The sequence below is a fragment of the Rhineura floridana genome, chromosome 3, assembly GCF_030035675.1.
Source record: "Rhineura floridana isolate rRhiFlo1 chromosome 3, rRhiFlo1.hap2, whole genome shotgun sequence".
In the NCBI taxonomy this organism is placed as follows: Eukaryota; Metazoa; Chordata; class Lepidosauria; order Squamata; family Rhineuridae; genus Rhineura; species Rhineura floridana.
In genome coordinates, this window is record NC_084482.1 from 143,424,788 (window position 1) to 143,451,501 (window position 26,714).

General features: G+C 38.5%; 1 protein-coding gene across 8 annotated transcripts in view; it reads right to left on the reverse strand.

Annotated features, from left to right (window-relative positions):
• Positions 1 to 26,714, reverse strand: part of WNK2 (WNK lysine deficient protein kinase 2) — a 225,428-nt gene that overhangs the window by 12,366 nt on the left and 186,348 nt on the right. For 4 of the 8 annotated variants that reach the window (XM_061618181.1, XM_061618188.1, XM_061618186.1 and 1 more), the window contains 5 exons: positions 25,927 to 26,142; positions 24,838 to 24,936; positions 20,534 to 20,578; positions 18,585 to 18,844; positions 1,288 to 3,499 (listed from right to left, as the gene is read on the reverse strand). In XM_061618181.1, coding sequence (XP_061474165.1) covers positions 3,152 to 3,499; positions 18,585 to 18,844; positions 20,534 to 20,578; positions 24,838 to 24,936; positions 25,927 to 26,142 — 968 coding nt within the window. In that variant the 3' untranslated portion in view covers positions 1,288 to 3,151. Of the gene's footprint in view, positions 1 to 1,287; positions 3,500 to 15,097; positions 15,258 to 18,584; positions 18,845 to 20,533; positions 20,579 to 24,837; positions 24,937 to 25,926; positions 26,143 to 26,714 lie in introns of those variants that run through there. The other 4 variants (XM_061618184.1, XM_061618187.1, XM_061618185.1 and 1 more) reach the window with 4 other exon arrangements.

Genomic DNA, 26,714 nt, shown 5'->3' on the forward strand with positions numbered 1-26,714 from the left:
ATAGCACTTCCCTTGCATGCAGAAGGTCCCAGGTTCAATTCCTGGTCGTCTCCAGGACGGGTTAGGAGAGGCTTCTGCCTGCAACCCTGAACAGCTGCCAGTCAGCATAGAAAATACTGAGTTCGATGAACCAGTGGTCTGACTTGGTATAATGCAGCTTCCTACATGCCTCTGGTTTCATCTTTGCATCTAGTTTAGACAGGAAGAGGACACAGAGAAGCATTTGGGCAGCTGCCCTTTCCCTCCTGCTCATGGAACATTCTCCTTCTGGAAACTTGCCAAAGTCCAAGCCTGAGCCTCTTTTGGAAATGCTGTAAGATCTCTCTCGTTGGTCTGGTGTTTTTGGCAGTCATGGTTAAACCAGTAGAGATGGGTAGGCCTATTGATCATTCTTTTCCATGAAAAATGTTTTGTGGAATAAAATTTGTGGATGGGCTATACATCTAAATAAATAAATAAACGCACAAAAGACCATTCCTGAATTAAATGTCTTCCCAACAACAGTCGACTTCTGTGCTAGCGACTGGGTCTTCCAAGGGAGGTTTTGACACACACAGCTGCAAATTTTATTTAAGCAAAGGGATAGCTGATACTATGGTATGGGAGTTCAATGGAATAAAGAAATATCTAACATGCTTAAATAGCTTACTTCTCCACCCATTATTACTAACATCCTAACTATCTGGAAATGGTCAATCAAATGTTTTGCCTCTTGCCTCACATATATGACCAAAGAAAGTAGGAGACCTTATCTTAGCGGTGTTGGCTGAATAATAAGCATTTTTGGTATAATTATTTTCTGCCTCAAATAGGAATGTCTGTTCTACAGTTAAAGGAGTTTATAACACTGGTGAGAGAACATCCAATTGGTGCTATGTGCATCAAAAGACAATTCATGCACATCAATTGTTTTACCTAGTGCCACTAATTGCCGTGCTGTTTTGCTGACGTAAAATTCCAAACAGTAATCAGTATGTGATATACTAAGTGTTGTTATAGCTTCTGTACTATGCTTGTGTATTTTACATCTCTCTATACTTCAGCATTTGAAACACTGGTTAGCTCAAAGTCCAAGGCCATCACTTAAGTAGTACACCTGAAAAATGCTGGTGCTCCAGACTGTGGATATCTGAGCTATGAACTGACCACATGTGATTCTTTAAGTCGGTTTCTGCAGCTACAGGGAATGGAATTAAAGTGCTGTACTATCTTGTAATGTTTCAGAATTTTAGCAACACACAGGGTTTTCCACAAAGTTTTCAAGCACAAAAATGTTTATTTTGTCTTCTCTTGAATATATACAGTCTTTTGGGAGTTAGTGCTACTGACTCGTCAGTATACAACAGACAATACCAACAAACCAGAGGTTTCAGTGCAAGCTGAGGGGTAGGAATAGTGAGAACAAATTTTCCATATTTTGCTCATAACGCATACAGACATGAATCTAAAATAAAAGTCTCAAACAAATGAAAGGATACATGTGACAGTGAGCAGAAATCTCTTACTACAGCATGTATTTTGCCCAGGCAGATGACTCTGCAGCATTGTTCTACAAAATTCAATTCTAACTGAATTGATGGAATAATATAAACTAAATGGTACCAACAAAATGTTCCAGACAGTTCTTAATGCTCAAAAGCACAATAGAACTATACAATTCCCAGATCAGCAGCACAAAACAGCTTCGACTCTTCAGCAGGTTGTTTAAAATTGTCATTGCCATAAAGAGGGAGTGTGAGTGCAGTGTGCCTTCAACTTTTTAGTTGTAATGCTTTTTTGATGTGTGCCATTATGCTTGTTTTTGGTTGTTTTTAATTATTATTTCAATTAAATAGAGACTTACCAATCTGAAAATCAGTCTTAGTAGTTACCTTGTGCCTTTCTACTGAGAAGTGAAGATGCAAATTCTATGCACAGTAAAGTAAACCAAATAATAATAAAACCTAAGTCAGAAATGAGGTGCCCTTTCTATCTACAGTCCAAACTAAGTTAAAATGTAGGGGGGGAATTCAAATGCGGTCAAACACCAACACTACGAATTGGTGCTTTTTAAAAGGATAAGTAGGATGGTTGGAAAGAAAGCTTCACATTTAATTCCATTTCAGTGAGAATACTGTAAACATTCAAACTAAGACTGTTGTTGGAATAAAGGCAGATGACATGCAAGGAAAGTTCTATACTTACATAGAAGCTTTTTTAAAAACAGTAACTTTGGGGTGGGCTCTCCTATAACCAAGGTTCTGCTTAGCTTATTTCACGTATGAAACATGCATGGATTTGTAATGAAACATAATTACGTAATTTGTTCAAAACGGAAGGAGACAGTTTGCAGCTAAATGAGAAAGAGAGGGGGTGGGGGAGACAGAGAAGCATCTATGTGCTTGCCGAATTTGCTATTTCATATGAAAACAGAACTTGTTCTTTGCAACAGCTTTTCCAGAAATATTGCATAACAAAGTGAATTGCACTGCCCAAAGCTATTACCTGCACACATATATACAACTTACTTTCAAGCTCTTGTAAATGCTCCTATTGCAAAAACAACATTGCTCATGTTATTATTCAGTCAATATAGTCAAGTTACTCATGCTGTAAACCTTTAAGCCACCAATTTTCAACTCACCCTTAACCGCCAGTTAAAATAAAAGCATTTACAAGAGAAACTGGAACAAAACTGAACATTAGTTTCAAATGTAAACCTTCAGTATTATATTTATATATATATTGGAAATAAAAAAAATAAAAATTTAACCTCACACAAGCAAATTGCAAATAAACTACACTTCTCAGTTTTTCTCATTATTTACATCTCCAGCGAGACCTGAAAAGCTTGAATTCAAGGCACTATACTCCTGCAGGATTAATACAGTTGTCTTAACCATCAATTCAAGTACATTAATGTTGACGTTTGCAGTTTCAAACACTAGAACACAAAATAAAGTGATCTTCGGCAATGAAGGAGAAGCAAATATTGCCATAACAAGAAACTAATCGGTGTGAAAACATTTCACAGTGATTGTTTGATTTCAGTGTATGGCTGTGTGCAGTAGCCTGAACTGAGTGCCAGCAGGTAAACACATACTGCGCATAGACTCAAGCACTCCATGTTGACAATTTGGAAATCACTGTCAGCTATCGAAAAGTGGCCAAGCTAGGTTATGCTCATGTCAAGGCCTGGTGGACTGACAACTGGTTGCTGCAGCAGCACTGGAAGCAGTTGCAAGCCATTTTTGCCAAGAGCTGGACAAGGCGCAATGCTCTGGCCTCCTATAATCCCCGGCTGTGTTGTTGGCCCCGACCACTGCACTCCAAAAACTGGCGTAGAGAAAACTCCATATGGACAAAGAGGCATCACATAAGGTTTTACTGTGCCAGAAAGGGTAGTACCTGGCATAGGCACTGGCATGGATGGTGAAACTCCAGGAGTTAATGCAGCTGGCACTGGGCAAGACACTGGAACAATGCACTTTTCCCCCACTCCTGTTCTTACTGAATTAACCTACAAAAACAAACATAAAAAGCACAGCTATTATGCGTGTATCCTCCTAGCTGAGCAGTGAAACAGCATTGCTTTAAAGCAGTCATCATTTTCAGTCCAACTGTGTGTGTCATGCTGTGCTCTCTTCTGAGGGTATGTACTGGATTTGCTCCCTCCCGTGGCTGAGACTGGAGACCGTGAATTAGGTGATAAATATACATACTCTTTCTGTTACATTGCTCTAAGAGTAATACACATCCTTCTAGGTTCTCATAGGCATAGGGAATGACAATGACAACTTCAGGCTGAATCTTCTCTGAACACTCTACATTCCACATGCATTTTAGGTATTGTGGTACTCCTCAAAATAGCTATATTATTTCTCAGTCAGTATACAGGAGCTGATAATAACTCATTGCTTTCTGTAAAACAGTAACAAAACCCCAAAGCCCACACGTCTCCTTTCAACACAAGCTAGTAAAACTGTGTCACTGTTCACTTGTGAAGGGTTTATAGCCAAATCGGAAAAGCCAGCAGCCCACAATGTATCAATGAGTTGAAAAGTTGTACCAAGCCCCCTTCTCTGCTTTCAGCGACCCCATAACATCTTTTCACTCTCTCTCCAGAGAATTCTTTGAACACACACAGAGCTCTTGGACTGCGTAGTTCACCTACACATCTCTGAAAATATCTACACAATGCAGAACTGGATGAGAGAAAGAACTGAGAACAGCTGACTTCCTGAGAATTATGAGCTTAAATATAGACCAAATGCCAGAAGTGCAATTATTGTACAAGAGATCTGTCTGGTTCCTCCATGGATTTGGTTAGCAGGTTTTAATTTCACATATAATTTATTATTACTTCTGGCAGTGATTCCATTAAGTCAGCACCTACTTCTGAATGATGACTCTTTCAGGAAATCCCATTGTCTACAAGATCAGGGTCAAATTGATACAGTGCCTTGCAAAAGAAATCAGACCCCTGACCAATGCTCTCATATTACTGAATTGCAAATGATACATTGTAATTTCGTTCTGTATATTTTATTTTGAAAGACTGAAACTCAAAATCAATTATTGTAAGGTGACATTGGTTTTATATTGGGAAATGTTTGGAAGAAATATAAAAAAGTGAAACATGTTGCGTGCATAAGTATTCACCCCGTGTCCAGGTTTACACAGATGAAAGAAATTGCCCTATGGAGGACACAGTTACCTTACCATTGGCTTCCATCTGTGAACCATTAAAGTTGCTGTTACATTGTCAGGATAAAAAACCCACTGTTGAAGGATCATTGGTCAGGCTATGGATTTGAAGGAAAATGAAGACAAAAGAGCATTCTACAGAAGTGAGAGATAATGTCATACAAATGCATAGATTAGGAAAATGTACAAAATAATATCCAAGTGTCTGGATAGCCCAATGAGCACAGCTGGATCAATAATCAGGAAGTGGAGGCTGCATCACACCACCCAGGCACTGCCATGAAAAGGCCGTCCCTCAAAACTCAGCGCTCGAACAAGAAGGAGACTTGTGAGTGAAGCCACAGAGAGGCCAACAATCCCTTTGAAGGAGCTACAGAGTTCAGTGGCTGAGAGTGGAGTAATGGTGCACCAGTCAACCATATCAAGAGCTCTGCATAACACTGGCCTGTATGGGAGGGTGGCAAGAAAGAAGCCATTTCTCAAAAAGTACCATCTGAAAGCACGTCTGGAGTTTGCTAGAAAGTATGGGAGTGCCCCAGCTGCAACGTGGGAAAAGGAGACCAAGATAGAGCTTTTTGGCCAAAACTCAAAGCGCTATGTGTGGCGCAAACCTAAGACTGCTCATGTATCAAGACACACCATCCCTACAGTGAAGTATGGTGGTGGCAGCATCATGCTGTGGGGATGCTTCTCATAAGCAGGGACTGGGCATCTTGTTAAAATTGAGGGAAGAATAGATGGAGCAAAATACAGGGAAATACTGTAAGAGAACCTGCTTCAGTCCACTAAAAAACTGAAGCTTGGAAGGAAATTCACTTTTCAGCAGAACAGTGATCCCAAGCACAAGGCCAAAGCAACATTGGAGTGGCTCAAGAATAAAAAGGTGAATGTCCTACAATGGCTCAGTCAAAGTCCTGATCTCAATCCCATTGAGGATCTGTGGCACTCTTTGAAAATTGCAGTCCCCAAGTGATGTCCAACCAACCTGAACAACCTGGAGTGAATCTGCCAAGAAGAATGGGCCAAAATCCCTCTGACACTGTATGCAAAGCTGGTCATACCTACCCCAAAAGACTTAAAGCTGTTATTGCAGCAAAAGGTGGCTCTACCAAATATTATTGTGGGGTTTTTTTTCAATACTTATGCAAGCAACAGTTCAGTTTTTTATGTTTCCTACAAACATTTCCCAACATAAAACCAATGTCACCTTACAATAATTGATTTTGAGTTTCAGTGCTTCAAAATAAAATATCACACAGAAAGAAATTACAATGTATCATTTGTAATTCATAATATGAGAGCATTGGTCAGGGGTCTGATTACTTTTGTAAGCCACTGTAATTACACCTAAGAGACTGAGTGAGAATTTTTAAGGCAGGAAATGTGCATGAATTCAAGTGAGAATCTGTAAGAGAGATAAAGCATATTTGGGAAGTTCTGGTGCAAAAAAGGCAACTAACAAGACAATCCTATGCATATCTATTCAGAAGAAAGTCTAATTAAGTTCAACAGGGCTTACTACTCCTCACCTTAGAGTATCATCATCATCATCATAATTTATTACCTGCCCTTCACCCAAAGGTCCAAGGGCAGGTTACAACAATTTAAGAACATAATTAAAAACAGTTAAAAACAACCCAAATAACATAACAGACAAAAGGGTGGGTCTTAAAAATATACATTTCATGTCTCAAAGGCCAGGGTAAAGAGGTGCATCTTCAGATTTCGCTGAAAGTTGTACAATAAAGTTGCCGGACACACCTCAGTGGGGAGGGAGTTCCACAGCTTAGGGGCTGCCACAGAGAATGCCCAGTCCCGGTCCACCCCTGAACTTCCGAGAGTTGTCCCCTCTACTGATCTCAACACCTGAGAAGGTCTGTCTGTAGGGAAGGAGGCGGTATTTCATATATTTGGGACCTAAGTAGTTTAGGCCTTTAAAGACTAACTTGAGTGCCTTGAACTGGGCCCAAAAACGAACTGGCAACCAATGCAATTGTTTTAAAACAGGGGTCATATAAACTCTAAAGGGAACCCCAGCCAGTAATATGGCTGCTGCATTTTGGACCAGTTCAAGTTTCCAAGTCGTCTTCAACGGCAGCCCCAAGTAAAGTACATTGCAGTAATCCAGTCTGGTTGTTACCAGAGCATGGAGCACTGTGACCAAGTGGTCGCTATCCAAAAGGGGCTGAAGCTGGTGAACCAAATGGAACTGGAAAAAGGCACTCCTAGCTGCTGAGGTCACCTGAATCTCCAGTGAGTGTTGGATCAAGGAGTACACCCAGGCTGCAGACCTGCTCCTTCAAGGAAAGAACTTCATCCAGAACAGGCCATCTTCCCACTTGCTGGACATGAGAACTCCAGACAATAACACCTCTGTCTTTTCAAGATTCAGCCTTAATTTATTGCCACACATCCAGTCCATCAATGCCTCCAAGCATCGGTTCAACACCTCAACTGCCTCTCCTGATTCAGATGGAACAGAGAGGTAGAGCTGGGTGTCATCTGCATATTGATGGCACCTGACTCCACATTTTCTGATGAAGCTCCCTGTGGCTTCATATAGATGTTAAATAGCATGGGGACAAGATGGAACCCTGCATAACACCACAGGACAATTCCTATGATGCTAAGCAGTAGCCTCCCATAGCTACTTTTTGGAAGTGGCTCTGGAGCATGAGCGGAACCACTGAAGCACAGTGCCCCCAGTGGGGAACCCAGTGGGACTCATGTCTGAGTAGATATGCATGATTGCGCTGTTATCTACCCATTTGGATCTAAGAATGCAAACTTCAAAATATATTTAAAATGACACTACAGAGCCTTAACAGTTAACAGTCTTAAGAGACTCTATTCACTGATACCCTGTTTAACCAAGAAAGGAAGTCCTCATTATGTCTCCATAGACTGAGCAGTTGCACCTGGGCAATCTAAAGCTATTCTTCCTCAAGCAATGACTTCTGTACCTGCAACATCCTAATTCTTGCCAGTAGAACAGAGCTGGGTTCCCAATGGCAGCCATGACCAACATGTATTCCTATGACCATTTTATTCTACAGATAGCAATCTGGGAACAAGAAGTGCATTTTTCCTGCACAATTTGACCTCCTCAGAGGTAGCTAGGCTTGATAATGAAGCCAGTGCTACTTAGAGATAAGGGCTTCACAATTACAAAGCTTATGTATATATGAGTGGCATGAAGTTACTACTTAGGGGAGAGAGATGAACCTGCAAAATGAATGGGCATCTTCTGCCTTCAACACTACCTCCCCAAATCTTAAAAAGGAAACACAGCGATGGTCCTTTAACATTAATAACATTGCAACAGGTAAAAATATATGAAAAATACACAGGTTGTTTGATAGCTTCTCTTAGTAGATATTGACAGGAACATTATAAAGTACAAGGAAGAGGTACCATGAAAGTGAGCATACGTTTTGTTTCTCTCAGAAGCTTTTAAAAAAAATGTCAGTTGCTTTGTAGGTACTATATGGACTTTCCCCAAATTTGGCAAGACCATTTGGGGTCAGATAAAATGGTTTTGCAAGATGAATTTCACTCCAGGTTCTCTTATCTTTGATAGACAATCCTAGCTTATGTGCTGCTAGAGTGCCTCATGACATCAGCACATTGACTGAAATGTGATTATTTACAAATTAAATACTACCGAGAAGGAAAAAATAGTGAGACTTTTCCTCTTATAGCTCCTGCTCCCACCATTTATAGCAATTATACTATCTTAGGGTTTCTATACATTCTACCAGACCCAGTCATAAATAGAAACCTATGGAAATTTCAGATAAATTATTTATTTATTTCTATGTAAAAAAATGTTTATAGTTGCAGCAGTGGGGAAATGTAATTCCAAATTTCTTTTTGATAACCACGCACCACAAACCTTTATTTATACTATTTACAGGTCACCTTATAATGGAAGTTCACATATGTTCTTGAATAACTGTGTAGTGAGTTATAGTCCAATATGTGGGAAATTATTACCCAACTCTGGTGGATCTAGGTAAGGTGGCCTGAAGTAAGTAGAAGGAGCAGGATTGGAGCTTGAGATTGATAGACAAATGGTCAAGGAATACCTTGGATGAGGAGGTACAGAGCATGTTTACCAAATCTGCAGATGATATAAAATTGGGGGGCACAGCTAATACCGTGGAAGACAGCAACAAAATTGAAAGGGACCTTGATAGGCTGGAGCATTGGGCTGAAAACAACAGAATGAAATTCAACAGGGATAAATGCAAAGTTCTACACCTAGGAAAAAGAAACCAAATGCACAGTTATAAGATGGGGGATACTTGGCTCAGGACTACGACATGTGAGAAGGATCTTGGAATTGTTGTTGATCACAAGCTGAATATGAGCCAACAGTGCGATGTGGCTGCAAAAAAGGCAAATGCTATATTAGGCTGCATTAACAGTATAGTTTCCAAATCACATGAAGTATTAGTTCCCTTCTATTCAGCACTGGTTAGGCCTCATCTTGACTACTGTTTCAGTTTCAGTTTATTTAAATCTGTGTATAGCCATTGGCTGTTACAGAAGAGGCATAATCATTAAAACACATCAATAAAATAAGATAAAATACAATGTAAACATTTAGTAAGACTGTACATCGTGTTTAGTTTAAAGAATTCTGGAATACAAGCATCTATATTAATTACCGGCTTTAACATGCCTTGCTCTGAGATTCTTTGCCGCCACAGCAAAATTGGCGGTAGACATCATTATATGGGGCTGATCTGAGGATAGCAAAAATACTATTATCTGGACTTCATTTAAATCTTTCTTCTTTGTGATCAGTGGAACCAAAATTTTTTTCCTAGGGCCATCAAATAGGGGACAGGCTAACATGTAGTGGATTAGGTCCTCGGGGACCTTACACCCTGCAGGGCATAGTCGTTCTGCATAAGGAATACCGAGGTATCTTCCACTTAGATAGGCAGAGGGCATGACCTGAAATCTTAATTCAGTAAATGCTCTATGGAGAGCTGCTTTAGTTAGAATGTCTAAATAGGGTGGCCATTCATGGCTGGATTTAATACGTGGAAACCATAAGGAGAATGGGGCTGTAGAAATAACTGCTTTGTCACGTTGCGCCTCATGTTCAAAAATATGAGTGCTCAGTGCTCTCGGATCCAAGTTTCTGAGGAGATTTTCCGTTAAATCATAAGTTTTCACTACGCTTGAAATTTTTTTCTCCCAGGGTCTGTTTTGCAACTGTTCCTCCCGACAGAGTCCAATCATGGATTGGGAGTTAGATGTAATAAGTTTCTTTTGATACCTGAGAAATGCCAGGTCTGATCTAGCCTTTAGAGAGGGGACACTAAGTTCTTCTCTGATATGGGCTGCAGGGGTGGCCTTTGGTAACCCTAGTATTTGCTTAAATAAAGAATTTTGAATCTGTTCTAGGGCATGACGTAAGGCTGGGCCCCAGATTTCAGCACCATATAAAATTGATGGAATGACTTTTGTAGCATAAAGTTTAAGGAAGGGTCTTATTAATTGCCCTCCCCTAGAATAATTTTTTTTCAATTGGCCTATTATCTTAGTTGCCATAGTTTTTATATGTGTTAATTGATGAGACCAATTCAAGTTATTATTGATATGGATACCTAGGTATTTAAAAGTATTTACCTGTTCTAAATGGTAACCATTTAGGTACCAAGCATGTTTGGCTCTGCTGTTTTGCCCACATATCATTATTTTTCATTTAGCGTAGTTAATATGCAGTCTGTGTTGGTTGCTAAATTCTAAAAGAGCGAGCAACATGCGTTTAATTCCAATCTTGTTTTGAGATATCAAAACAAGGTCATCAGCATATAAAAGAGCTGGAATTTTTCTATCTTTAATTCGTGGTGGAAAAAAAGCTGGTGAAGTCATAATAGACACAATGTCATTAATGAAAAAATTAAAGAGGAAGGGCGCCAAAATGCATCCTTGTTTGACTCCTCTCGAGACCGGGATCTTTTGAGACAATGAGCCATTTAGACCGGTACGAATTTTTATAAAGGTATCTTGATGAAGCAACTGGATAAGCCAAAGCAATCTCTTATCTATACCGGCTTTATCTAGTTTTTTCCACAGAAGGGAACGATCTATCGAGTCAAAAGCTGCCGCGAAATCAATAAAAGCTAAATAAAGCGACGTGAGCGGCCCTTTTTTGACTTTCCCAATGAGTTGTTGCAAGATGTAAACTTGGTCAATTGTGCTAGATCCTTCTCTAAATCCCACCTGAGCCTCTGCTATGATAGATTCTTCTCTTTCCCATTCTAATCGCTTGTTTAAAAGGTAGCGTCCATATAATTTTGCAGCCACATCTAGTAAGGTGATCGGCCTGTAATTTGTAGGTATTGTAGGGCCCCCCTTTTTAAAAATGGGGACAACTATGCCTGTTCTCCAACCAGAAGGAAAGCAACCGCATTCATTTATTTTGGAAAACAGGGCCGCAAGAATCGGGCACCACCACAGTGAAAAGGATTTATAAAGATCAGGAGGGATCATGTCTTGACCAGGGGCTTTCCCCGGTCTAAGTGATGCTATTAAGTTGTCAATTTCCACTCCAGTCACATGGGGCCAGGGTGGGCAGTCAGCGGGAAGGGTGACGCTAGTATCTTGGGAGGAGGATAGGTCTTCAAAGATGGATTGGAAATGGGTTATCCACGTTTCTGGGAGTATTGGGGGAATTGTCATCGGTGGTCTGTTAAATAAATTGCCATGGATTAAATTCCAAAATTCTCTTTGATTTCCTTGCATGGCCGCCATATTAAGCTGATTCCATGTTGAAGTAATATATGACGATTTTTTTTGTTTTAGGAGATTATTATATTCTCTTTTAAGTTTGTATAGCTTGGAAATGGCTACCTCGGAGAAATGCAGAAGGATGCAGACAAACTGGAACAGGTTTAGAGAAGGGCAACAAGGATGATTAGGGGACTGAAAACAAACAAAGCCTTATGAGGAGAGACTGAAAGAACTGGGCATGTTTAGCCTGGAGAAGAAAAGACTGAGGGGAGATATGATAGCACTCTTCAAGTACATGAAAGGTTGTCACACAGAGGAGGGCCAGGATCTCAATCGTCCCAGAGTGCAGGACATGAAATAATGGGCTCAAGTTGCAGGAAGCCAGATTTCGACTGGACATTAGGAAAAACATCCTAACTGTTAGAGCCATACGACAATGGAACCAATTACCTAGAGAGGTAGTGGGCTCTCCCAACACTGGAGACATTCAAGAGGCAGCTGGACAGCCATCTGTCGGGAATGCTGTGACTTGGATTCCTGCATTGAGCAGGGGGTTGGACTTGATGGCCTTATAGGCCCTTTCCAACTCTACTATTCTATGATTCTATTTTCTGAAGCAGGGCTACTAAGTGAAGACTGGCAAAGCCTTGTTTGAAGGCCTAGGAAAGGAGGAAGAAAGAGCAGACAGGAGGTGTTTAAAGAGAAGCAGATGATGCATCAGAACAAGACACAAGTGAGAGGACAGGGATGGGGGAGCGAAGAAGAGGCAAGGTACCTAACAGGAGGAAAGGCAAAGATTAGAAAGCTAGGGTCTGATAATATGAAAGAGAAAGTGGGACTGGCACTTGCTCATCTACAGCTCATCTGTATCATCATGTTTCTATAAAATGCTTTCAGCATTTGGAGAGCAACTTACAAGCAGTTTGATAAACATCTATGTGCTCAGACTAGGGTTTCCAGGTTCATGGCCTGAGACGATCCTGTATCTTTAGAAGAGAAAGTCAGCCAAGTGCAGGTGTTCTTGCAACACTGTCATGAGAGAAACCACAAAGTGGAATTTTCCGTTCCCCCTGCACAACTTTTAAAGGTAGAGAAGACCTCTTGGTGCCTCAGGTATACAGGATCAGTCTCAGGCCATGAACCTGGCAACCCTAGCTCAGACATTCAACTTCTTTGAATGTCAAAAAATCCAAATTGCACTATATACTCATGGCATTTTCCCAAAGACTCAAAACCAGTTCTTGAGTGGATACAGCTAAGCTTTGCACATGCATACGTTGAATCTCATCCAGTCATTTTGTTCTTCAATCACCCAGCTTGAAGATGTCCTTTTGGAGCTTTTTGGAAGAGCAAAACTTATGTTAGTCATATGTTTGCCTTTTGAAAGCAGTATTTTTCATTCACAAATAGCCAGCACATGGGCCCCTAATCACACACAAACACATATGTGCACAACCCCCTCACCAACGTAAATAGCAACCACATAACCTTGCCTTGTGTTCTAGTACCACCTAAAGCAAAAACATTCCATTGCAAACAGATTTTCATTATGTGCTCGTATTTCAACCATAGCACCTATGTTAATTTATTTAAGACAGCTGTATCCCATAGCTTTGCATACCATTTAGGTATTTATGGATTCTTCTGATATTTGGCATGTATGAATCTGGCTGTTACAATCATATGAAACAACACCCCTTCTTTCTCTTCAGATGCTATCTCTTCCAATATTGTGAGAGCTTTTTCAAAATTGTGATAGCTTTCCCCCTTCCATAATAGGTGTGGGGGGCTTGATACAGATCAGGACCACAGAAGGGGGCCAAGAGTTAAAGCACCCCTACCATCCCCCCATGTCAGGTCCCCATCTGGATCAGGCTCACCATGCTGGCTATTGAATGAAAAATCTTGCACACAAGGACAACACCTGTGACTAATGCAATATGTAGTTTGGTACATAGTCTGACTGGGGTGTTTAGTATTAGTTTTTTATTTTTAAAAATTTGCTCTTCTAATTAATTTGTTTTGTCATTGTTTTACTTTCCATAGTCTTTCTTTGACAATGTTGCTCCCCTTTTGTCTGCCTTCCTAAAGAATACGTTTTATTTGAGCTCTTTTAATTTATTTTAATCATCTCAAAGGTTGCTGAAGAAAAAATAACACTTGTAATTGAACATTTTAGCTTTCTATTAACATCTCACCAAATTCTCATCTTGGAACAGCATATAAGTCCATCCTTATGTGCTCCATGGCAACAGCAGCCACAATCCTTCTTTCCAGATAATAATAATAATAAATAATAATACTTTCTCCATTCCCCTTCATCTATTGTTTTTTACTGCTCATATGAATTGCACCAGACTCTTTTTGTTTAATCATTAACCTTATCTTCACATTTCTTTCAAAAATCACAATTCCCATCTTACTAGTAGTTCTTTATAAATTCTTTATAAGTTCTTTATAAATTAAGGATGCATTCCTATGAACATTCACTTGGAAGTTCAATTAAAATACATGTTTCTTGAATTGTTCTTCAAGTGTATTCAAATCTTGTTGAAATCAATGGAGCTTAAGTATACTGAACTTTCTCTGGATTATGTCCAGTATCATGTTACATCCAATAACCATTGTCCAATCCAGCAAGAAAGATCTGCATATAGAACATAGGTACCTACCTTATAACAAGCCAGATTATTTGTCCACCTAGCCATGTATTATCTACTCTGAATGGCAGCAGCTCTGCAGGGTCTTAGATGGAGATCTTTCCCATTCTCTGATAACTGATCCTTCTAACTCAAATCCCAAACCTTCTGTATACAAATCATGGCTCTACCACTAAGTGATGGTCCATCCACTAAACAAACTTCCTAACATGTTTGTAATATGGATTTAGATGTGTACCTGGATGCACATTTCCATCCATATCATAATGCTTGTAAGCCTTATGAATTGGCATCTTTTGTTGCAGATGAGGATGCACATCGACATCAGGGGCCACCAGTTGTAACATATAATTAGGGACCAGGCCTAGTTTTAACAGAACTAAACCTTCATCGCATACCAATATTCTTCGCTTAATCTCTTTATTTGGATTGCTTCAAATATTTTATTTTCTTCTCTTTAATTTATTGGGGAAGATAATGATAAATTGCAAATATTACTCAAACTTTAGAGTAGTCACAATGCAATAGTTACAAAACACTCACTGAAGCAACTGTGAACTTTACTCTCTCCTGTCCTTCAGCCACACAAGAATTCTTGCTTTCTGGCCAACTAACTAGTGTCAAGCTCAAACAGATATACAATGCTGTTGTTTCTAGTTCGACATATCACCTACCAGTCACTGAAACAAGAAATGTACTCCTTAGGTTGGCTATCAGCATTTCTTCCTATCTTACAGCTTCCCCCTACCCCATCCTCATCTCTTTGGACTTTGTTTGACAAATTCATAGTAACACAAGAGAAAACACAAATATATGTACAACCTCATAATTTCTTCCATTTCAATAAATTTTATATGCAGAACAGCTCAAGTTGCTATGCTTACCATGTAGCTCTCACAAGAATTTTTATTTCAGAACTTGTTCAATATGATTTATGGTAGCATTAATGAAAAGTTCATATAGGATGAGCTGCCACCAATAGATACTACTTATCTCCCTTAGTGATTGAAAATCATATTTCATGATGCTTAAAAAACAAAAAGCTAACATGGCCACCCTTGCATATGAGTGACTTTGAAAACAAAAGAACAGATCTGTGCTGGCCATTCATGCTTCATAGCCAAATTGGTTTGATGTACTTTATTGTAGGAGTTCTTACTGCAACAGAAGCAGAGAGAAGTGAGTTCCTTTTTAATCAAAGAAAGAAAACAAAGAGGTGGGTTACACTGTCTATTGTGCTTTCGATAAGCAAATAAAACAGGACAAGAGAATTCTTGTAAGCTTTTATGCAACCGATCCAAGAACCACCAGCTTTTTCAATAGACACAAAATTTTGTCTTACATAAAGGACGATCCTGAAAGCAACATTACCATTTGTTGAATAAAAATAACACAAGATGAGTCGTCTATATAGTATGGCAAAGAGAGGGACAGATACCACATTCATACTGAAACGCCATGCATGCAGCTCTCATTATTAGTAGAGATTTGCCCTCAGAACTACCATGTACAAATGTATATAGTAAGAATGTACAAAATCTGATAGAAGAAATTATTTCTTCTTCTGATTCAGTGCTTCTCAGCTCTTTTCTTCTGTTAGGACCAGCTCCAAAAGTATGAACACATTATTTGCAGAAGCTTAGCACCAGCTTTACCAGAGTCCTGATTGCAGCAGCTGAGCCAATGTGATATATTTGCTCCACTGCAACTTCTAACCTCAACTGGCCAGACAATTAGAGAAGTGCAAGCCTACTTTCTGCATTTAATTGCCTCACTGGAAGGGGAGAGGAAAAAACACATAGATTGCTGGGCAAGGAGGACTCATTGCTTTAAGCCAACTTTGTATTTACATAGTGCTTTTTGCATTGATTTGCATTGAGCATGTCCTGGTACTCTACTATTGTAACACAAGTATAATTATGTCACATGTTATTTTCTTAAAGTAATGGAAGCTGTGCAAGTGTTTGAAAAAATATTTAAGTGCTGACAGTAATCAGCACTGATCTCAGTTACCAAAAGTATATAAGAAATGTGTTCTTGTGAAGTGACCCTTAACACAGTTTGCAACCATTTGCAGTTAACAAGGTAAAAAAAAACCCTCTAAAGAAACAAGACCTGCCTGAGATTTTGAGTCCTCCCGCTAAGCCAGACTCCTATTCGCAGTTCCTTTCATTTTGTTGCTCTCCCTTAACATTACAACATCCTTTTTAAAGAAAAAAATGAGTGTCCAGATCACATTAAAATTGCTAATGCTAAAATGAAGTTTTTAATTTAAAAAAATTCTAATAGCGAAAACCAGCTCCAAACTTAAAGAGATTTTTAAAGAAGGTGGTATGTGTTTTCTATAGATATTGAATATCTTTAATTAAGGGCAGATAGCTCTTCCTCTTACTCATTCCCTCCTCATTTCCAGCTCCTTGGTCGTCTAGTGTTTTCTCTCTGGCCTGGTTCACATGCCAAGTTAAGCCAAACCATGGCTTAGCACAAATGCACAGTCTCTTAGAGACTACTTCACAGCTGCTTTGCTCCACCTTTGTCTTTTTTACTGCTGTGTTGCACTGGGTTTTCCCAACCCTCTGGCTATAGCTTGTCGTTAGTCTGCTTAACCTTAAACCCAGGGTTGGACAACATGCTAAGCCAAACCTTGGCACTGCTTAGCATGGTAGCAAAAAAATCCAGGGGATGAACAAAGAGGTGCTACCTCCTTTCTGGGAGCCTTTGTGTTTGCATGATGTGCGAACCAGGCTTCTGAGTTTTGATTTTGGCCTAAATCTGACACAGACCTAGGCTTCCTTAAGCCTAAGATCTAGGGCTGCAATTCAATATACACTTACCTGGGAGTCAGTCGCATTGAACCCAATGGAGCTTACTTCTGAGTGGACATGTGTTGGATTGCACTATGTCCTATTCAGAGTAGATCTACTGAAATTAAAGAACCTATGTCTATTAACTTCAATGGTCCTACTCTAAGTAGGACCAGCACTGACTACCACCCATTGATTTCAATGTGCTGGATTTAGGTATTTGCGTTTCTTATCACTATAACTTGATATACTGCTTATCATCTCCTTGTAGAAGCAAGGAAAATCAGGAGTAATTTGTTAGGGAAATCCCAGAGAAGTCCAAGAACTGAAGCATGCATCTTGGGCAAGCCATATGCAGTTTTGTAAATTGCATTTACCAGAAATTTCCTCTGCCCTGTACAGTTTGCATTCTTTTGTGAATGGAAGGACTCCTTTCATCAGTTCATTTCTCCTTCCCTCTGCAGCCCCCTGCCATCTTCCATGCTCCTACAACCCTCTGGATTTTTGCCAGGTAAAGGGGGCTACAGAGGTTAGGAAGAATGGGCAAAAATCATCTCCCTTCCTCTTATGTCAGTGGATGTGTCTGCTGGATCAAAAGTCTTCCACAAATAGAAGGGCACAATTGGATTTAACCCAAAATATATATGCTCCTGTTCTCCATACATCTTCTCTAATCACATGTGCTGTCCTGTGGTTGTAGTGTGTTATTCAGGGCTTGCAAACACACATACACAGCTATCTGTGAAGAGGGACTGTCCCATTATCCTCAAATAGACTGGATGCTCTAAATTTACATTGTACATCTGGCACATTTCCCCATATTTAAAGAGAATGTGCACATCCCTTGCTTGCGGTAGCTGCACAGTAGTGTCTACAATGGGGCAGTGAGGAATGCTGCATCAAGTCATGGTATTATGTTTTAGGATTTGCCTTTTTTAACATGCAGTCAGAAACACATGGTGGTTGGGGGACAATCAACTGTAGCACTGAAAATCGGTGATGAAAGTGGCATGGTGAGGAAGTGACAGAGAAGCCATCTATCACTTTAAACCACATTGCCATAATGAAATTAAGGCTTCTATTGGGGATATATGAAATATTATTTAATTATCCATGCAATTTAAGAAAAGAACATTACGGCTACAATCCTATACCCAATTACCCGGGAGTAAGCCCTGCTGAACTGAATGGAACTGACATCTGAATAGACATGTTTAGAACTGCACTATCTGTTGCCATCTTTCCCTATTAAAGGTGAAATACAGACACAGTCTCTTGCAGAAGAATAGTCTACAACTACTACCAGCAGCCTATTCCAGCAAACCAATACCAGAAGAAAATTAATGACATTTGAAAAGAACATAAAATAAACTTCAGCAAATTTGTTTAAGACAAGCAACATTTGATTACCAGTTAATGTATTGCTGTGTATCAACTATTCTCCATTTGTATTCTCCATTTTGTTACAATTCTCCATTTGTAAAAAGTTATATACTGAACCATATGTTTTCAAGATGAAGTCCAACTAGATAAAATTCTTAAGCTATTGTTAGTAGTTAATGAAGTGAAATGGATATTTATATGGAATATGCCTTTTAAGCTTATGTCCTCCAAACATCAGCTCTGCAATCGCTTTCAGACACAAAGTAAAACGTAATGCTCTTCAAGGAGTGCCACTTACTCCACTCGTCTCATTCTGTGTCTGCATGGGATTAGCCTTTGGCTCCATGTCTTGCCGTTTTTGGTTCTGCTTAAGTTGGTTTAAGGATGGTTTTGCTTGCACAGCTCCCACGGTTTTGCTTGTCCATTGATCCACCAATTTGTGGAGATCATCTGTGAAAGTTCCTTTCTTGTTGTTACTGTTGTTGGCTTGTACATGAACCTGTAGCGTTGTTTGTGGTAGAGGGTCTGGATATGCTACAAGGCTGTTTGTTGAGGATCCTAAGATATCATAGAAAGATAAGTGTCAGCTTCATACATCAACAAAGGCATGCTATTTCTCTGTTGGATATGTTTACTCCATTTCACAATATTTCTACAACTACATCTATCTAGTTTTCATCCAGCTGCTTCTTCTGAACTTTTTGTTGCTTCAAAAATGGTCTAAGCTAACCATTGCTTAGTTCCACCTAGCTAGTGGAATTATTTGTATTCCACCAGTTAGGTGCAGCTTATGAGATGATATTGTAAATATATTTTCCCTTCAAAAAATGAAATATTGGACATAATGTCTTTATACAAATCCACTGGAATTGAAAAAAAGAAAGAAAATGAAGTATAGATAACATCAAGATGGCACAGATATCAGGGGCACATTATTTGTGTTCTGCAGTATCAACATTGGCTTTCACTTTGACTTTGGATGTACACAGTTTAATCGTCAACATCTTGACTGGTTTGGGGTTTACATAATTTCTATCCAGTACTACCATTCTCCCTCCTAAACAGCTGATAAAATGGATTATAGTTTTCTTTACTTGCAGTCTAGGCTGGTGAAATCACATCCTTTCTGTGCAAAGCCTGATTCTGTATGAACCCTAAATGACTCAAGGCAAAAGGATGTTTGCTGCCATTCAAATTGTCCTGCTCCCACAGAACTTCCCATTTTTCCTTACATTCCCCTAAGTTTAAAAAGCAGTTTAAAGATTTCATATGAGAAGGAAAATGCACTATACCGACAGGCACTAGCAGTAGTAATTAATTACACATAGTAACATTCAGATGTCATGTTATTGATTCATCAAACTATGTTTTGGAAAATTGGGAACATGGTGTCTGAACACAGCCAATATTGAATGTGATCTAGCTTGGTTATGGAAATACTTATCTCACTTATAGGCTGAAACTGGGACAACTAACACTGAAATAATTACTCAGGGAAAGGTGACAAAACCAGTATCTTACATAAATAGTTTCTACTATTGATTGGTAGGTAAATCTAAAATGAAGTATTTTCAACTTTTTGAAAAATATTTGGATGCTAATTCCTAAAATACCATAATTTGAAGCAAAAAAGTTCAAAGCTGTAGTGAAGTGATATGATTTATGATAAGCCAATGTACTAAAATCTTATTTCTGCTGCCATTAAGACTGTGATGCGCACTGTAAGTAAATCTATTAGTCACTTTCTCTATTCAAGTAAACACTTGCACCTTCCTTTAAAAATACTTGTGCTCCTAACTTATGTGAATTCTTACAATCATTTGAAAAATGAACCAGTAAAAATGTAAATGCTTTTTTCAAGGATTAAACTTCAGCAACTGTTCAGTATTTCAAACATCTCAATAGACGTGAGAAAGTGTTAGGTTGTATTAGCCAATCAGCAGCAAATCAGCATTGTAAAGAAGCAGTGTTAATTAAAATATTAGATGTGCACAATATCCAGCTTTGTCTCATAAACACACATGTACATACTGAGATTACAATGATCTTGCAGCATGCATACATCCCAAAGCATCACCAGCATGCAAAGCTAACAAAATTCATTCTTAATTCATATGCAGCCTAACTTAATGCCACCATGAATGCAATGCCTGTTTAAATAAACCACTAGATTATATTTAAATAAAGCAGCCCATGCTCATAAAGAAATATCAAAAACCCAAAAACAAAAGAGAGAGGGATAGTTACTACTACTGTGATCTTTGCCTAGACATAGTCGTTTCAGGGTGGACCCTACAAGGTAAAATGATACAAGACATACAGAGTTAGGCAAGACTAAAAAGGGGGGGGGGAAGAAAAAGAGTCCGATGGAAAATCTTCTGCATTTTTAAACAACGAAAAAGTAACCATTATGCAAGAAGGAACAGACAGAAAGTCAGCAGTTCAGGTGTGAAAAGGAGAAATAACTGGGCTGCTCAAAACCTATGGAAATTTGCTGCTATCAAAATATATGCTATGCAGTTTTTATTTAGGACTTTCATGTTTTAATAAATATGAAAATGTCTTTTTAAAAATGACTTTTAAATATATATCGATTCCTATTTTAATTGTGCTGCAAACTATATTCATCTGGTTAATCAATGAACAAATCAGGAAAAAGCAAAGCAAGGCTGGCTACAAGACAGCTCTCAAATATCTTGTTTTACAAAACCACAAAGCTCTGCAGAGTTGAAGCCCGACCGATTCAAACTATATATCCAAATGCAAAACAGTGAGCCCTCCAATCTCTATAATATTTTCAAAATGCATCTGGACTCTAATACTCTATTTGGGTATTTCAGTTGATCAATGTAAGAAGCTTGGTGAGATGCTATGATACATTCAGTGACATACTGATCATATTCCATATGGTGTATAGTTACATGAGAGAACTCTTCCAAGAGCTTCGTTTACTAGTGATTAGATTCCTTAAAACATTTTCTTAAACAAAACTGACCTTGTTCGGACTCAACAGTAAGTCAAACTATGACATAGTGCAAATGAGCAAACGTGGGCTCCCAGGGGAGAGCATGGCCACTGTGCTCCTTCTGCAGTCATTCTGCTGCTGTATCATTAAGCTGCCGCTTTGACTTAGGGTGGTGTCTCAAGCACAGGCTTAGCTCTTCCAGACAAACCACAAGCTGCAACTGTAGGACAAACCTTGGTAACAGCCCATGGTTTGTCTGGAGACAGTAAACCATGAGCCCAGGTTTGGACAACATGCTAAACCAAATCATGACTTGCCAAACAGTTTTACATGCTTTACCTACAGCCTCATGCTACTGTAAACTGGGGAGAGGCCTTTATTGCATATTTCTCTCAGTGATATTATAATTAAATTAGCATTTCACTAAACATTATGAAGTAATCCAAGCAAATGGGAATAGCAGACTACACGTGCTAGTTTACACAAACAAAAACTTGTGATCAGTGCCTGAAAAATAAAACCAGGCTATAGATTACTGCACATCTGTTGATATGGCATGTAAAATGGGATAAGAAATGACCCGGGTATGTAAGCAAAAAATAGTAATTTTACTTGAGGTATGATGACTAATTTAGATTCAGTATGATAAGGGAAGAATAGAACTTCCACACCAGATTTAACCCCCAATCCTCCACAATCCATCCCTGTAAAGAAGAGTGATTTTCAGTTATGATGTGTGACAAAGATATATAAATGTTATAGAGCTGGACTGGCTATTACTTTCTCCTCACAATGATGGGGCTGGGGAACTCTTTAGTCTCTGGTAAGTAACATCTAACCTGTCTGATTTTGTCTAGGACTCTTTCAAACAGCACCAATAGGATATCTTGAATCCCTTCAGATAAATGTAACATATTTTTTCACTCATCTTAACTGTTTCAAGATGCAAAGTTGCATATTTACAGGATGAGAATAATTAAAATTCACATCAGCTGCATGATAAGAATTCTTCTTGCCATTAATTACAATGTAAATAGAAAGGTGCATTAGATACATATATGAGTAAGCTGTAAGTTATTTTTATTTTTTGTAAAAACCACACAACTGTTCTTCTTCAAGGTAAGGAAGTGTAAGGCTACAGGAAATGTTGCCACTGAACAGGGGACTAAAAACCTATGAAGCTTCAGGAGACTTAGTGCGCAACACCTAAGCCCTTCTCCACAATGGGAGAGACAAGATAGCTATTTTATTTTAAATGAAAGTTGAAACTCACTCTCTGACCGGTTGTTCAGTCAATGATGTTTATACATGAGGAGAACAAGCACAGACTGGTATGAGGGAAAAGGCCAGTTAAAATGAGCAACACTGGAGAATAGACTATGGAGTAAAGTGCTTTTACACTGTGGTGTTTTGATGTTTTTGTTTTAATTGTTTCATTGTGGTTTTAATATTTGTTAACTGCTCTGGTAACTTGTTGAAGGCTGGGGTATAAATCCCTAAAATTAAAAAAAAGAAAAGAAATTAGGCACCTAATTCCTATTAGCTCATGGTCACATTATCTTCTTGTGTGCCACTGGCAACAAAATCTAGGTTGTTTTCACTACACTGGCCAGATAGCTTGAAACTGACTGACTGACTTTATGTCAAATTACATATAAAATTCAATATGACAACATCTAACTTTGGGCAAAAAGATTATTAAGGATGGCAAAGTTCACACAACAATTAACGCACTCTTCCCACTTTTTCAAATCAAATATAGCATATTCAATTAATTTATATTTTTCTTTAGACAGCTTTACTAAAACACATAATCTAGGAGATACATGCTAAAATTTCCTCATATGAATAGTTAAATAACTAGTTTAAGAATAGAAGAGCTTGTCTGTTATCTTTGTCATTATTGTCATGGCACCAGATGCTAATAACATTTAAAAATGGGTCGTGTACAGCAAAAGTGTAGAAGTCAAATGGAACTATTCTGACTACTTGTGACTACAGAAAAAAATTACAGCCACATCCAGATTGTTAACAATAATAACTATATACAGAAAATTCTAAGAACATTCAATGATATTCAATGTTAGTCATACTCATAGTAAACCCATTGAAATCAAATGACAAGTCCATTGATTTCATTGGGTCTGAGTATGACTTAGTTGGATATCATCCATTAGTTCTAGATGTTGAGATTATTGGAAAAACGACATGAATCTGCTCCATACAGTAATTATATGTATCAGTTCTCACCAGCCCTTTCTAATTTGAGTTTAGTGAAATTTTAAAATATAATAAAAATATTATTTGAAAGCAAGGAAGATGCATTTTGAGTAGTCTTGTGCCTTTGATCTGTATCACCTCAATAATGATAAAAAATGCATAGTTCCAATGGTGAATGTTTGATACACATGAAAATGAACACTAAATTAGCTGCATGTTTATTTACCAAAATGTTGATCCTATTTTTGGCACTACAGGTGACCATGGTCTAGATTACCTTATCAATACAATAAATCTTTACTGTATTAGAAAAATATATCTGCTTTAAAAAAAAATATCTGTGAAAGTTGATTGAGCTGCCAATTAACATAATCATACAATTAAGGAAACATATATTCATTTTTGTTGCACAGCTATTTGAAATAAATCTAGACATCATATCAGTGAACCATTCTAGAGTGCCATCAGAATTTTTTTTTAAAAAAAATATTCTGTGCTTTGATGAACTGCTTATTGACTTCATCTCTGGGGTCACGTAAGGTCATAGTAAAAATCAACTGAGTAAAGTGCTCCAGCTAGCTGAATTAATAATAAAAGACATATTGCAGTTTGTGGAAGAGTAACCAGACAGTGGCAATTAACAGAATTCACTTAAAGAAACAAAGTATATAATGCGGGGAGGGTGGGAATACTGCCTATTAAAGATTATATTAAAAAACTAGCAGGAGCATTTCTCAGCATTTCCACATGCAAGGGATAGGGAAAAAGCAATATAATAATAATAATAATAATAATAATAATAATAATAATAATAATAAAAACAGATATAAACAGTACTGTATATTGTTTGAATACACCCCTTGCGCGTAAGTTATACCCTTCAGTGACCTTCTAGAATTGTATCAGCTTGCTACATGCATGTCTTCATAGTCCAAACATGTGTGAAAGAGACCATTCGTCTACAGAAGGTTGGATTTCTTTTTGATATCGCTGGAACTGGGACAGCAGACATTTATAATTGCCACATTGGAAATTAAAAGTTACTTAAACGTAAAATCACATAAAGATATGTCCAGGGTAAAATTTACCATAAGACTATAGAATAAATTATGAGATCTTCCACACATGCTTTTGGTACCCAGGCATGAGCCAAAAGCAGTGCACAAAAGCTTTCCATATGAAATGAAATAAAATAAAAATAAAGAGTGTCAATGATGATTAACTTTTAAAGAAGGAAACCAAAGAGATTGTCTAGAAAAAAGGGGACATCCTGCCAAACATATTAGATATATATGAAAATGAGCTTTGGAAAAGGGGGACAAAAGAAAGATGGGCTGTGATAAAATACAAAAGAACAAATACAAACAGATGGACAAAGACACAGGTCCACTGAGGAATCTGGTACGAGGTTTGCTACTAGATTTATAGGTCACTCTCTCAGACGTTTGGTGGAAAACCGTCCAGCCTGCAAATGAATATAAAGGGAAGAAAACAAAGACACTTATAAAGTACAAATAGCTGTCATCAGTTGTCACCATCAGTCATATCAGCTTTGTTAGTTTATCATCCACATCTCCATTTTAGCCTTGCCAAAGAGGAGTAAGTTCACTGGCTATATGCAAAAGGGTGCAAAAAATAACAGCAGAAGAAAATAAATACTTTGTAGGATTAGTTTGGCAGGATATGCAGAACTGAGTAAGGTATTGTTTTTAATCATCATTACACTTTGCAACAGATACTGCTACATACATCAGGACAAATCTATGAAACTATTCCCTGAAAGACAGCAATAGTACAACCAGAGTGCAACTATACGATACTGTCTCTAAAATGAGATAGACCAGAAGCCCATGAGAATAATGGAACTAACTTGCAGCATGGTAGAAGCTTAACTGCTTCCATGCTATATTTTTAATAGGCCTGTATAAAAGAATGTCTAATGAACAAAATTCTGCACCAGTAGTGAAGGATATGGATCTAAGAATATGGACCAAAAGAAAAGAAAGCCAACCTTTCCCTCCCATTAAATCGTTTAAATCTAGAAAGGGGTATTTCCCTAATTTTGAAAAAGACATACAATTCCCTGACAATTAGTAATTGTTCTATAATACGAATTTAAGACATGTGATATCTTCTTTTTTCACACCTACTAACCTTTCTAATATTGTTCATTTTCAAAAGACACATGACTACCTTAGACAACTTTCATGATCACTGGAGACCGTTCAGAATAATGTTATCATCACTATAGCATCCTTTCTGTCCTATTCTATCAACAGTCCTATAAAGTAGATTAGACTGGGAGAGAGTAACTTGCTCAAGTCAGTGTACTGAACAGGTATTTGAACCTGCAACCAACTCCAATTTCCAAATGTAACACATAGTCACTTTTAATGTTGAAATAATTACTAATTTGAGCATGGAATGAATGACGACCCTAAGTATATAGAATCACCTTGGCCTGAATTTCCATGGGCATCAATTCCCTCCGTAGCTAATCCAGAACAGATGTCAGAGGACAAGGAAGCCTTGACAGAGCAGGGTTGCTGTGTCTGAACTGATTTTCCAAATATGGCTGATGTGGACGAAGTTAGTGGTGCTGCTTCAGTAGTGTCAGTCTGAGGTTTAGCATTTTCTTTATCCAGTGTGTCTTTACAGTCTGATACATTACCTAAAAAGGGTAAGTGCAAAAATCACCAAATGCCAAGAAATAAGATGAAGTGCAACTATCAGCTCATTTTGAAGCACTGTAAAAAATCTACAATTGACTGAAATTCCACAACTGAAACACAACCAGCTGCATATAACTAATCTACTGTTCAGTTTCTAAACAATGGTGCCAATATAACATGAAGCCTACTGTTAGCTTTACAACAGGCAGGGGGTAAGCTGTGGCCCTTCAGATGTTGTTGGACTACACCTTCCATCATCCCTGACCAGCAGTAGATGGCACAGTAGTGCAGTGGCACTCACCTGATCTTCCAACAACTGAGTCATTTCTGCTTACTAGGGAGGAGGGGGGAGAAGTGGGGCAGAATCAATCCAGCACTCCTGCTGGTGTATTTGCACTGCCCCGACCCATCTTCCTCTTCTTCCCAGTGAGCAACAGTGACTCAGCTGTTGGGAGGTCCAGTGAGTGCTGCTGCTCCACCATGCCATCTGGGTACTATCCCCAACCACTGGTCATGCTGGCTGGAAATGACAGGAGTTGAACAACATCTGGAGGGCCACAACTTAACCATC